The sequence below is a fragment of the Toxorhynchites rutilus genome, chromosome 2, assembly GCF_029784135.1.
Source record: "Toxorhynchites rutilus septentrionalis strain SRP chromosome 2, ASM2978413v1, whole genome shotgun sequence".
NCBI lineage: Eukaryota > Metazoa > Arthropoda > Insecta > Diptera > Culicidae > Toxorhynchites > Toxorhynchites rutilus.
The window spans coordinates 230,192,038-230,205,790 of record NC_073745.1 but is presented as its reverse complement, the minus strand read 5'-3'; the positions used below and the strand labels follow the sequence as shown (position 1 = coordinate 230,205,790).

The 13,753-nt window shown below is 37.0% G+C and overlaps 1 protein-coding gene across 1 annotated transcript in view; it reads left to right on the top strand.

Annotated features, from left to right (window-relative positions):
- Positions 1–2,685: 2,685 nt before the first annotated feature.
- LOC129770092 (retinal homeobox protein Rax) overlaps positions 2,686–13,753 on the top strand; it is a 37,685-nt gene continuing 26,617 nt past the window's right edge. Inside the window, exon 1 of the mRNA XM_055772720.1 lies at positions 2,686–3,145. Within this exon, the coding sequence (XP_055628695.1) occupies positions 2,989–3,145 (157 nt within the window). The 5' untranslated portion in view covers positions 2,686–2,988. The remainder of the gene's footprint in view (positions 3,146–13,753) is intronic.

Sequence of the window (13,753 nt, the reverse complement as noted above, 5' to 3'; positions counted from 1 at the left end):
ATTTGGGATTGTGCAAAAAAAAAGTCCATACGACGTCAATGGGGATCGAACCAAGGTCGGTTGGAATGCAAAGTTACTTTACACGACCACGCTATCCATATAGCTGCCAGCGCTATTATAAAGGAGCCTGATAATATTACAGCTCATCATAAAATGAAGTTGGAAGGTGTTTTCTAAGACGATAAAGAAGAACATGAACGAGAATATATCTTTCTCTGTCTGGGCTGTGTATTTGGCAAACTATACGAAAAGCTTTCATATGCTTTCATTTAAATGTGTCTCCTGTTTCGCTCCCTCATATTGGCTCTAGCATATATACTATACAAATGATATACATGTATTGGGGAGTAGAACATTTTATGTTATCTTCCAGCTCATTTAATGTAATAAATCGGGATGCCAGAACATGTGCTAAAAATTAACTTTGGGTGTAGATTCGTAACGAGATTCTTACCGAATGAACATATAAACAGGAATTAAAATAGTTTTAGCTGCAAAAATTGGAAAATTCACGATGCTTGTTTTCTACGGAATTTGCTAATGCAAACATTTGGTTTTCACTGGTTTTCGATAGTCACCTTTTTGTAAATGTTTAGTATTACAAATTATAGGCAGTATACCTGTATACTGCCTGTATATGAATTTCAAAATGAACCTATAAACCAAAGAATGAAAAATAATGCAAAGAATGGTTTTCAATATGCAATTATTTATAACATTAAAGTTCAGTAAATTTTTATTTAAAAATAATGTGTTCAGGATTTGAATCATACGTCGAAACTCGATTCAAATTCCGAGCTCTACTTCAATGCTAATTTCAATAAATATTTCTGCATAAAATATCATTTTTTTCATCCACTTATTGTAGATTCTTACTTTTCTAGCACTTAACATGAAAACAGCAAACAAAATATTTGAAAAAACTACAAAAACCGAAAAAACAACGATGCTTGTTTTTTACAAAAGTTGCTAATGCGAACATTTTATTGTTAGTTTTGACTGTCACTTTCTTGCAAATGCTTAATATTATAAATTATAGGCTATATCGATACCTGTAAATGTTGTGAAAATCAAGCCTAGAATCCAAAGAATGTCAAGGTACTCATTATTCAATTATTCATAACATTCAAGTTTAGTAAATTTCCATTTAAAATGAAGTGTTCGGAATTTGAATTGTGCATAGAAACTTGATTTTAATTCCGAACACTACTTCAATACTAATTCTAATGATTATGCAGAAATTAATGCAGAAATACACAAACTATCATTTTTTTCATCCATTTATTATGGCCCCTTACCTGTTCTAGCACTTAATATGAAAACAGTAAACAAAATAGTTGAAAAAACTACAAAAACTTGTTGTAGTTTTTAAAAACTACAAAAAAATTATTGTAGATTCCCACCTTTTCTAGCACTTAACATGGAAAAAAGTAAACAAAAAAATTGAAAGAACTACAAAAACTGAAAAATTAGCGATGCTTGTTTTCTACGCATATTGCTAACGCAAGCATTTTATCTTTGGTTTTGACTGTCACTTTTTTGCAAATGTTTAATATTTCAAATTATAGGCTATATCAATGCCTGTAAATGATGTTAAACTATAGTTTATACCTTAAAGAATGTCAGGGCTTTCATTATTCAATTATTTATAACATTGAAGTGTAGTAAATTTACAATTAAAAATTAAGTGTTCGGAATTTGAGACTGTTCGGAATATGAGAGAAAACGGTATTTTCCAGTATGCAAAGTTGCTCAAATGACCAACGTCTTCACACACACAACGTTTTAATGCAATGAGATATGGTGCTGCCAATGGCCAATCGAGTGGCATGGAATTCGTCTTATAGCTTATTGTTTTGCCTTCGAACAGATAATAATCAGTTCAATACTGTTAGGAAAACAACGCAAATATAATTTCTCCGCCTCATACTTTCTTCTCTACCATTGCACGTCAGCTCAGACAGCGCGAAGATCTGAGTAATTTGGAGCATCCCACAATCGGTGGTACTGTAATTAATTTTCCCACAGCTAATCACCGCTCATTAACACATCGAACGAACACGTGCTCGCAGTCCCCTGTCCTCGTCATCGTCAAATCACAAACCACTTTCTCGCTCTGCCTCTTTGGAACCTGTTTCGACTTAAATTAGGGGGTGGGAATCCAAACCACCAGCCACCAGCATGCGCGAGAGAAGGACAGCGCATCAAACCGACCATCGTGCGCGGGTGAACTCTCATCCCTGGCGACGTTCATCGCAGCCTCTCTCACTCACCAATACAGAGGCGATTTGGGGAAGTTGTCATATCAACACGGCCATTGGCGGGAGCGAGAGCGAACGCTTCGCTCGGAAAAGTGTGTTGGTGAGCAGCATGCTGTTTCTTTCACCCTCATGTAAAACCAGCAAATCACGTTTTCCTCTTCGGCTTGTGGTGCGAGCGGTCGGAAAGGACGAAGAGTCGAGGGGGTAAGAAAATGCCTACCCCTTATTTTGTGAGCACTTTCTCTGCTCTGTGTGTTACTGTCGCCTTGGTTCGGATCCGTGTGCCAATGTGCCAATGTTGGTGAGACGCACTGTTGGGACGCTAGCTTTGTATGGGTGTGTTAGACTCTCGGAGGGACCTCTTTTTATTATTTTTAATATTTATTTGACGACCCATTCACGACTGCATTCAGTCAGTATTTGGCATTAGACGTTAACGCTTCATCAGAGTGCGATTAGTTGTTGTTGGGTGATTAGTTGAGGTCATCAATCACATCAGAGTCGGTGGCGTAGGTGGATCATGCAGTGTTGCTCTTTGTGTTTTTGGTGATAACAACGTTGAAATAAAACATAATAGATTTCGAGGATGATTTATGGTTCATGTGCGGAAAATTGTGTGAATTGAAAGATTACAAGAAAACATTGTGATTGCTGTGAATATTTAACCGGAAAAATATATTGTGCTTATAAATTGAACGACTAAAAATACGGATATTAATCGGGAGACATGATGTCCAGTGCTTTGCCCACCGATCATATTATGCGGCCGTCGCAGGATAGCCCGATCTCTAAACCGCGAGCGGTTTACAGCATCGATCAGATTCTGGGCAACCATCATCATTTGCGGACTACCAATAACAACAGCATCAGCATAAACAACAACGGTAAGCTAGTTTATCAACGATTTCTGTAGAACATCGAACGGTGTTCAACGGTTTGGCAAAGCGAGCGTCGATGATGTTAACATCCGATATAACTGCGCTTATCGGAAGCGCCGACAAAAAGCGTGAGCGTGGGTGGATTCCAGTGAGAATCTGACCAGCTGGGGAAGCTCAATTGGCTAATGATAATCTAATAAATCAATTGTCAAACACTTTTGTGTGTGTACGAACGAACGAACCGTGGGCGGATGAATCGTTTCCTTTGTGTCCCTCACAGAACTGGTTCTGACTGCCACTGCCACGCGGGACTCTAGCGAGGGTGGTGGCGATAGTTCCCTACATGCATCATATCGCACACGGGGGAAATAATTGAAACATTTGTATTCGAGGTTCGGCAAGGTTCATCGAACACACCTGGCGTGTGTGCGTTTCGGGGGGTATATTTGGGAAGCAATTAATTCGGTCGAATTAAGATTGATGTGATAGCAAACGAAATGTATGCTTTTATTGGTTGTTTGAAATTTGTACTACCTCTGGTTAACATCAACGGGTAATTGCGTTTATGCTCTTATTTCACCAAACAATATTGTCAGAATTATATTTCATGTCTTTTTGACGTCTACTATCAGTGCCTTCTGTTTCATTTTGAGCTTCCGAACTTGTTTACAATCAATGTAAATTACACTTGAATGCAAAAAAAGCAATTTGGGTTTTTGGTTAGTAATAACATTTTCCACCTTTCTCTGTCTGTTTTCCCGTTTTAATATTTGCCATAGGACTACGTCGGGTGTCTTCGTAGCCACTTGGTTACGCGTTCGCTTACTAAGCGATCGATCGTGAGTTCAAACTCAGGGCCCTCAATTGACCATCTTTGTGTTGTTATAGAATAACTACGTCCACGCAACCATCATCAGCTATGGAGATCGATCCACGGTGGAACAAAGATCGATTCATCCATACAACTGCTCTGCTCTGCAAGAAACATCGGGCTGCTGTTCTATAAATAACCCAACAATCATCAATATCAACTGTCTCCGCTGTCCGGTCTGCTGAACAATGGAAGAACAGATAGAATACCCTTACGCCTAAATGGCTACTACAGTGTAATTTACCATAATGTAATGGAACAGAAAATCTAACGCCTAAATGGCTACTACTTCTACTACGTAATTTACAATTTGTAGAAACATAAACATATGTACATGTACACGATAAAAACCCGGCTCTGTTACAGATAAAATGCTAATGAGCCTGATAAATAAATAAATGGGATAAAAAAAAATAGGACTACGTCTTTTTTGTGTAAGTTTAAAGTTTCGAAAAAGAGACAGTGTTACGCCGAAACAAGATTTTTAGCGTTAATAACTCCTAATCACGTGGATATCAACTGGATGAACTCGTATGATAACCACTTCATTAGAAAGATAAAATGTCTTCGCGTTATATGCTTGTTACTTATTGATCCAAAAACTTGTTTCAATAGTTCAAAAATTGCTTGGAAAGAAAGCTTTCGAAATCATAACAATTGAACTCGTTGACGAAGCTTGTTTTTGTACTCGCTTGCATTTTTTTTGGTGAATGGAGATACTCCATTATGTGTTATAATGTTTCAGAACACGGACGCAAAATCAAGGCGCCTCGGTTCTATCCTGGACCACCAACAAGTTCAAAAGAGTTGAATTTCTTGCGTATTCCCGTATAAATAATTCCATATTTATACTCATCCACTCAAACACTAACAAGAAAAACTTTCAGCGTTTTTTTCAAAATATCCATTCATTCTTTCATTGAGAATTAAGGGACGAGTGGCCTTCGGGTTAAAGTCCCTTAAAAACAAGAACAGAACACCATTAAGAATTTATTCAGATGCAACTTCAAACAAATGGTTACCATTCCAACATTAGTCCTACGTCCACCTTGCGGTTATATCACAGATATAACTCACTTCTTGGTTTTTTTCAGACAGTATTTTAGAATACAAGAACGGAACGTTTATTTGAATTTAAGCTGCTCAAATAAATGAATGTTTCAATTCGCGCTGAAAATGACGATTGAATATTTCGTTTCAGTGTGAATAATGAACCGAATGAACGTGAAATGAAAGGAGCGAGGGAGAAAAGCGTGAAAAAACGCTGCAATATATTGAGCCAGCTTGAATAAGGTGCAACTTGAGCTGCAGTACAAGTAACGCATTATTGGGTAAACGATTCTTATCTCGAGTCATTCTTAGAATAATAATTTATCCATAATTTTCATTAATAACTAGCTGACCCGGTGAACTTCGTCCCGTCCAAAATTATTTTTCTGACATGAGTTCTTTTGAAAATTGACGTTTTCTTACCGAGCGAACGTTTGTGGATTTTTTCGCAAAACTCGCAAAACAAAACTTTGATCTTTGAAATTTCCATTTACTTTAATTTTCCTGTTACTCGCCATCATAATATAAATTTATTTTCAGACACAATTTGAACGTTGTTTCTCCGTTACATGGAATACGTGTTTCATATAGAAAAATAATTTAACACCTGACAATCATTTTCGTTTCACACTAACGGAACACGAAGTTTAGTTCGGCAACTCGAAATCCGAATGGACTAACAACAATGCCATTGTTGTTACATATGAAAATTAATTTATTTCTTTATCTATGGTCAGAGACAAATACAACAAAATAAAGACGGCTCGAATCGGACCATTCCATCTTCGGGTTTTGCACTTAGCAACACATTTGGCCTTTTATTTTTATTTATATATATATAGAAGATATAGAAGTGCGTTATTTCGCCTGAAAATCCATTTCCACCTTCGAACGAAGATCAATTCCGTTAACGGTGCAAACATCGAATGGACCAACAACGCTTATCATGATGTAATTTTAAAACATATGGAAATTCAATTTCCCGAATTTTCCGACCTTCCTTCAGAGCTTTCCGAAATTCCCGTCTTCAATTCGTAGATCAATATAGTAGAGAGGCTATATTGATCTACGAAATGAAGACGGGTCCAATCGGATCAGTCCTTGTTCGGGTTTTGCACTTAGCAAAACATTTGGCTTTCAATTTTTATTTATATAGAAGAGTGGAGAGTTGAAAAGTAGATAATAATAGTGTTTCTCTTGAAGAAATACACGGTATCACAACATCTCATTTTTAAGTTACAAAATAAATAAAAATTAGGAGATGCTGAAAAAATTTGAAATAAAAATCGTGACTTTCCAATATATTCTTGTATATAATTGTTTTCCCAGCTTCTAATTACGCTAACAAACTTATTGTATGGTATGTTTCTTCTTCATAAATTCATTTTCTGTCTATACAGTCATGGAAATTCGTCTAGGAAATTCGCATGTAATTAATTTCAAATTTGGTAATAGTAAAACAAACATTCTTGTAATTTTTCATCTCATTTTTTTAATAACGTCCTTCTCCAGCATTAAGAATGACATCCTCAAAATCACTAACTTTAAGGTTTTCACTTCTGGAATGTCCACTAATTTGGAAGTTTCCTGTATCGTGTATAATTTTTTCTCATCTTTCAAATGGAACAGAATTGTTCAACATAGCGTATCTTTTGAATCAGAGCCATATGATGCACAGGAAAAGAAAAACTGTTGAAACTGAGAAAACTGTTGTCTTCAAACATGCTTTTTAGTCAACATGCTGTATGTCTATGGAGCAGTTCCATGGCAAAAGACTTATTTGGATTTAGCTACAATTCTGTAATCTTTTGACGTAAGACTACATTTTCCAGTAAGGGTGCCAAATCAGAAAACTTGCCACGTTTTTTATGAAATAATTGAAACGAAAATAACTATTTTTGTTGTGAACGGATTCTTATGATTGGCCCACCAATACATACGGTCAGCTTGTGTATTGTTCTAGCGAGAACAAGAACGAATCATATTTCTACGACAACAACGCGGCCTTGTCACTGATATAACCTTCTAGGGTGTCATCCCGTTTTTGGGAAGTCTTGAGAACGTATTATATGTATATTATATGAAACTTTTGAAACGCCTAGTATTGTTGATATTTTTACAGAAAATACAAGGTTTTTTTTTATAAACAATCTATGAAACAATTAACCGCATCTCTGCATCTTTTAGGCGAGAGCTTTATACTTTTTGGTTTGTTTTATGGTTTTTAAGGCGATGTATTCAAAACATTGTAGCCTAAAAGCGAGATAAACAAAACTGTTTTAATACTGTTCGAAAATATACAGAGTTCAATATAATTCGGAGGGATTTATTTTTCTGTAGATCGTTTTTTCATGGAATTACAAAAAAAAAATGTTATTTTTGCTAAGACAATAACAATTTCGTGAACACCTCAATTTTTGTGAACTGATATGGAATCATTGTAAGACATTATTTAGATATTTTTTCCTTGAAGATTTTGTTATTTTATTTTTTTATGAACGGTGTTAGTAAGTTATTCATTTGTGGGATTTTAATGATATATTTTTTACACTGTTTTCTACCTATACTTCATCAAATACAAGTCAAAGTGAGACTTCATATTTTCAAATTAACTTTTTCGCATTATAGCAAATCGTTTGCATTTTTTTTAAATCGATTGTATGATGCGATTGAAGTCACCTCAATACTTTTTTTTTCCTATTCATTTATTTGTAAGGCTCAATCGCATAAGCTTTGCGGAGCCGCTAATTCAAGGTTTGTTTATACAAAGTTTCAACTAATTGCTATGTTTAGTAGGATTCGACCGAATACTCGCGGTTTACTCGAGGTTAAAAGGGCAACATTTTTGTGGGACGGGTCAGGTTAGGGATATGGATATGAGGTATCATTGTCTCAACCGAGAGTTGCCGCACGCACTGTAGCATTGTGCATAATGACCAGGGATAGCATCTGGTGTTCGACTATCTGTCGAGGGTGGGCGACGGTGAGATGGGGGGACAAGACAAACAAACTAATAACGAAAAAGAAAAACACAAAAGCATCAAATACTTATACTAGACCGTTTCACAAACATATAGATCAACTGCATATAGCAGATGTCGCGAGTTCCCAACACGTCTCTAACAGGAACATAGGGTTGTCTTCCTTGGACCTCAAGGGCATTCAAAAGGTACTCTCTGGCTGCGTAATTATCCGTACATTGCCAAACTGCGTGATCGATGTCATCTTAACCGTTTCCACACCGACAGACGTTGCCTTGAACAAGATTTATTCTGTGGAGATGCATCTAGCGAGTAGTGGTTGGACATAAGTCTACTCATTACACGAATGAAGTCACGACTTACGTCCAAACCTTTGAACCACGCTCTCGAAGAAACCTTTGGAATAATTGAATATAACCACCGCCCAAGACTTCCAGTGTCCCAATCGGTTTGCCAACTCAAGAGGGAACTCTGACGCAGTAATTGGAAAAATTCATCGTATGAAATCTGTCTATCAAACAATTCGCCTTCCTGGGCACCCACCTTTGCGAGAGTGTCCGCCTTCTCATTGCCAGGAATTGAGCAATGAGAGGGGACCCAAACAAAGGTTAACTTATAAGATCTTTCGATCAGTGCATTCATCTGCTGCCTCACTTTTGTGAGGAAATAAGATGGGTGCCTACTAGTTTTCATCGACTGGAGAGCCTCAAGCGAACTGAGACTATCCGAGAAAATGAAGTAATGGTCTGCAGGCTTGTTGGAGATCATCCCCAATGCGAAGTCGATTGCTGCCAGCTTAGCACCATAAACGGAACAAGGTTCCTGCAGTTTACGGAAGGCGCTCGAATTTTCATTGAAAACACCGGAGCCAGTGGATCCATTGAGGCGAGACCCATCAGTGAAGTATCTTTTCATGCAATTGACTTTTTGGTACTTTCGGTTAAAAATACGGGGAATGAAAGTTGGTCGAAGCTGATGAAATCCCAAGTATTGCTTGTTTCATCGACAGATCGTATTCAATTGAGGAACTGCTGATGGTGAAGTGAGCACGGTCTGGAGTAAACGATGGAAGACAAATATCTGATGAAATATAGTGATGATAAATTCTCATAAACCGAGATTGTATATTTAGATGAAGAATTTTCTCAAAGTTTTCAATCACAATTGTGTTCGTGACACCGCATTTCACAAGTATTCTGAGAGAAAGTTCCCAGAATCGGTTCTGTAGAGGAGTTACTCCTGCCAGAACCTCGAGACTCATGTTATGCGTTGAGTGCATACAGCCGAGAGCTATACGCAGACAATGATATTGAATTCGTTCCAATTTTAGAAGGTGACTTTTAGCTGCTGAGAGAAAGCAGAAAGAGCCATACTCCAGAGTAGATAGAATAGTTGTTTTATAAAGCGTTATGAGATCTCCCGGATGAGCTCCCCACCACGTGCCGCAAATCGAGCGGAGAAAGTTGACTCTTTTTTGACATTTTTGCTTCAAATACGTAATGTGGGTATTCCAAGTGCATTTTGAATCAAACCAGACACCAAGGTACTTGAAGGTCAATGATTGGGTAAACACCTCAATACTTCCATGTGTTCGAATTAATTTGTTCGAATTGTTCTCTCTATAAGTCATATATGGTTGAATTATAAAAACTTTGTTATTATTTTTTTATCCCATTTGTTTTATTTATTTAGGCTCATTGACACTTTAACAGTTACAAAGCCGGGTTTTAATGGTGTAAATGTTACATGTTTATGGCAATAAAGTAATTATTCATATATATTTTTTTTTATTAATTCGTTTATTTTTACAGGCTCAGTTACTTAAGTTTAAAGGAGCCGAATTCTTAAATATAATTTTAAAACTATATATATAAACAATTTTCTTAGATCTATGGTTAGTAAGGTGGAAAACCGATTACTCGCGGTGTACTCGAGTTTAGGAGGGTGACATATTTTTAGGAGAAGGATGGGATATAAGGAAATTGTAACAATGTTGATGAACACTCATTTCTTAAATCTATTCGTATATCTATAGTGTATTTACATTTCAACTTATTCTACTATTTATAGCAAGGGGACGAATTACCCGCAAAGGAAGGAAAGGAGGGTATAAGGATGTAGGGACAATCACACACGAAGATCTATAGCTTTAAGGAAAACATATATATGGGACATGTAATCAAGGTCTAACCGCCATTATTCATATATGAGTGACTATAAATATTGTGAAAAGTCGCCAGAATAACAAATTCATTTTTTTAATTTTTTTTTTCATTTCGTATTCCCTACGAAATTCTATGATTTCACGGATTTTTGTTCTCCAAAATCACATTTCGAAAATTTCTTTCTTATGAAGAGTATATTTTACAATGCATTCATCACTATATTTTTTTTTGTTTTTCTCGATAGTTGCTACATGGGCGAATTCATTTTCGAAGTATTTCATTCATCATTTAATCAAAACCAACATATTCTCGAGGTTTCAAGAACCATTCTGCCGTTCTACGCATAGTTGTCCCATGTTCCAAAATCAGCAACTGAGAAAAACGTAAACAAAGTTTTCTCGCATATTTGTCTACCAAAAGCTTTAAGCATTTCAATTTAGAGAGATCCCCTCACTGAATCAATCATGCTTGATTACGGGTTTAAAAATTCATGGTGGGACTGTTATGCGTAGAATATCAACATGGGACAATTGAACTTGAAGTTGTTTTTTGATATACAATATTTTTTTTGTGTTTTCCGAAATATTATGCATAGAAACATCGTTTTATGAAGAAATGAGTGATCTGCAACACCTTCGCAGAATACATATCTCATTGTTATTAGACATTCGCTAACAAGGTTTACACGTATTCTGGTAAACTTTTTCTTATTTGTTTGAGAATTAGTTCGTTCTTCCAAACCAGAAATGAGTGCCTTAGCCCTGCTGAAAGTGTGACATGAAACTCTTGTACTTGAACCGATTTATTCGATATGGATCAACAAAAAATACATGGTGGGACACTTATGAATAGAATATCAACATGGGACAATTGAGCTTGATGTTGTTTTTTTTAAGGCTGGGAACAAACTAAATGTTTTTTTTTGTGTTTTCCCGTAAGATTATTAAGACAACGTTTTATGAAGAAAAGTGAAAATTGTAAAAATGCGTAGAACGGCAGCATTGTATTTCCGGAATATTCAAATGTAACCAATTATTGATATCGCTATCAAACCTTAGATAAATAGCTGTCGATAGCCATTTTTATCAACACATAAACATTTACCATTAGTCTATATTCTTCACTGTTAAAGAGTATCAGTCCCACTAAAATAACAGATCATTGATCAGGAACCGCACAAAATCGCTCTCTAAGTGAAAAAACAAAACAGCTCAAAGGATGGTAAGCATCGTTGTCTTTCACTTGAGTCCATTACGGAGATAATCTGCGACAAATTTCGAGCTAATCGCAAACTAATTTGACCTAATCTCAATTCAATCTCTCAAGACTCTCGTCCTGAAGTAAGATATCCCATCATTGCATCGTCTCGTCTCGTTTCGAGACAGGACGACAGTGTTTCGATTATACCTGCGTTGAAGCCCAGAGCGAAGTGCCTTGCGGTCGTCCCTTTTTGGCACTTCTCCCTCCTCCCAATTTTTTTTGTTCTGTCCTGCCGAGAATAATGCTCGAAAAGGATTAATTAGGATTGTGGTAGGGCCAAAAACTGCACTCTCGAAGTACAAGCAATAAAAATTGGACACAAAAAAAAACGACCGTCACATCCTAGCCACACTCCGCCCCCAACCATTCGTTTTTACCGATTATTAATATACATCAAGTCAATTTAAGTCGCATTTGACCGCGCCGATGAAATCTCTGATCCTCGGATAATTGTACCTGAATAAAAATATGCCAATAATTGGCTGCCAATTTGGCGCTGAATGGTGGTTGGCGGTGGCTCCTGTGAGTGTGGTGGGGGCGGGCATTCAATATCCGCGCGCACATCTTTGATCTCGCTCGGTTCAGTTCGCAAAACGGCAGGAAATTTGTCAACAATCGATTGTTGATTGGAATATGTGGGTCGGAAGGGTGGAAGGGATAATGGTGAAATGTGACGTTCTTCGCGCGTTTGAAGTGTGGGTGGCGGGTACGGAAGGCAAACCGCAATGATCATATTAATAACGGCGTCGAACCGAATTGGTGGTGCTGCGAGGAACGATCTTCGGTCGTTGTTAATCCGTTCCAGAGGGAGCAACAACAACAGCAACAACAGAGAAAAAAAATCCGTCCGAGGAATGCTGGAATCATTATGCCAGGGTTGGTTTATTTTCATCGGTTTATTGATGTGTTATTCTGTTTGATTTTCCGCGTTCCATCCCGCCGCCCAACTGGAGAAACGGGTCAGGGATGAGTATGTTTTTATCGATTTTTTTTTTCTTTCCCCGGTGTTTGTTTGCTGCTGTCATGCTGTAAAAATGTGTGGAATAAACCAGAGCGCGCTGAGGGGATTTTAATATACTGATAATTAAGGTTTCACAACGCAGCGGGTGATACTTTTGATGTTGAGCTGCTTTCAAGCCCTCCGAGCATGCGTGTGTGTGTGTGTGTGTGTTTACGTTCGTTTTCGCACATTTTCCGGAGCAGATTTTCAAGTGGCCTTTCCGTGCTGGGAAGCAAGCTGAAGGGTTGTATGAATCGGGGCGAGAGGATAGCTTTGTGATATTTTTGTTTCATTAAAAGGCTACTCGTGACGAAACGGAACAATTGAAAAGTGTTCCCTTTCATGGAAAAGTTGTTTCGTTAGTCAAGCAAATCAATCCTGGAAGACCCCCTACAATTGTGGGAATCTGGATTCGATCTAATCTTTCAATGAGATGTGCTGTTTCCTGCAAAACTCGCATTTGCTAGAGTGCTTAAATCTCAGTTCAACTGAACTGTTATGCTTCAAAAAGGACAATATTCATTCAGTACAAAATGGACACTTAAAAGAGATCTTTGTGTCAATTTCATATGATAAATTGTACATTACTTTGATTAAATCAAAACTACAACATGGTAGTTGAATATTTCGTTATCAATGTATGACTCTAAATTAACAATTTACTGAATTTCAATCAAAACTTTGATTACTGTACAACACAGCGTAGATTTCTCGCGGAATATATTTGCTGTCTTTGAACTATTTCAAAGGTATATTGTGGTTGATATTTTCGTGATCTATCGTGATCTTAGCAGATTTATTATTGAATTCCATTAAAAACATCCGATTTGCACTAGTTCAAGCATATTCGAACTTTCCACTCAAAATACAATGAAATTGTTTCATTTTTAAGTGAAATAACGACCAAACAGTAATAAAAATTGTGTAAAAAATACTACACTGAAAAGGAAATGTCACAATATGAAAATAAATTTCATTAAAAGGAAAGTAAAAGACGTCGACAGTTTGAGTTTATTAGCAGTAGTGGAAATGTTCGCATCATGAGTATACTCGCGAGTAAATACCCATTTTTATTGACATTTACGGTTCTTGACGTTTTTTCCCCAATTTTTCCCCCGACTAATACTTTGACGCGAGCCACGAATTCATTGACGTTCAGTTTTGCTTAGTCGACTGAGCGAATATTACGAGTTGTTGTGCGGGATCTAGGATTTTTTTTTCCGGAATGACCTATCCTTTGTTTTCTTCCTGTACTTCCTATACTTCCAGTTCTTCCTATTCATCCCT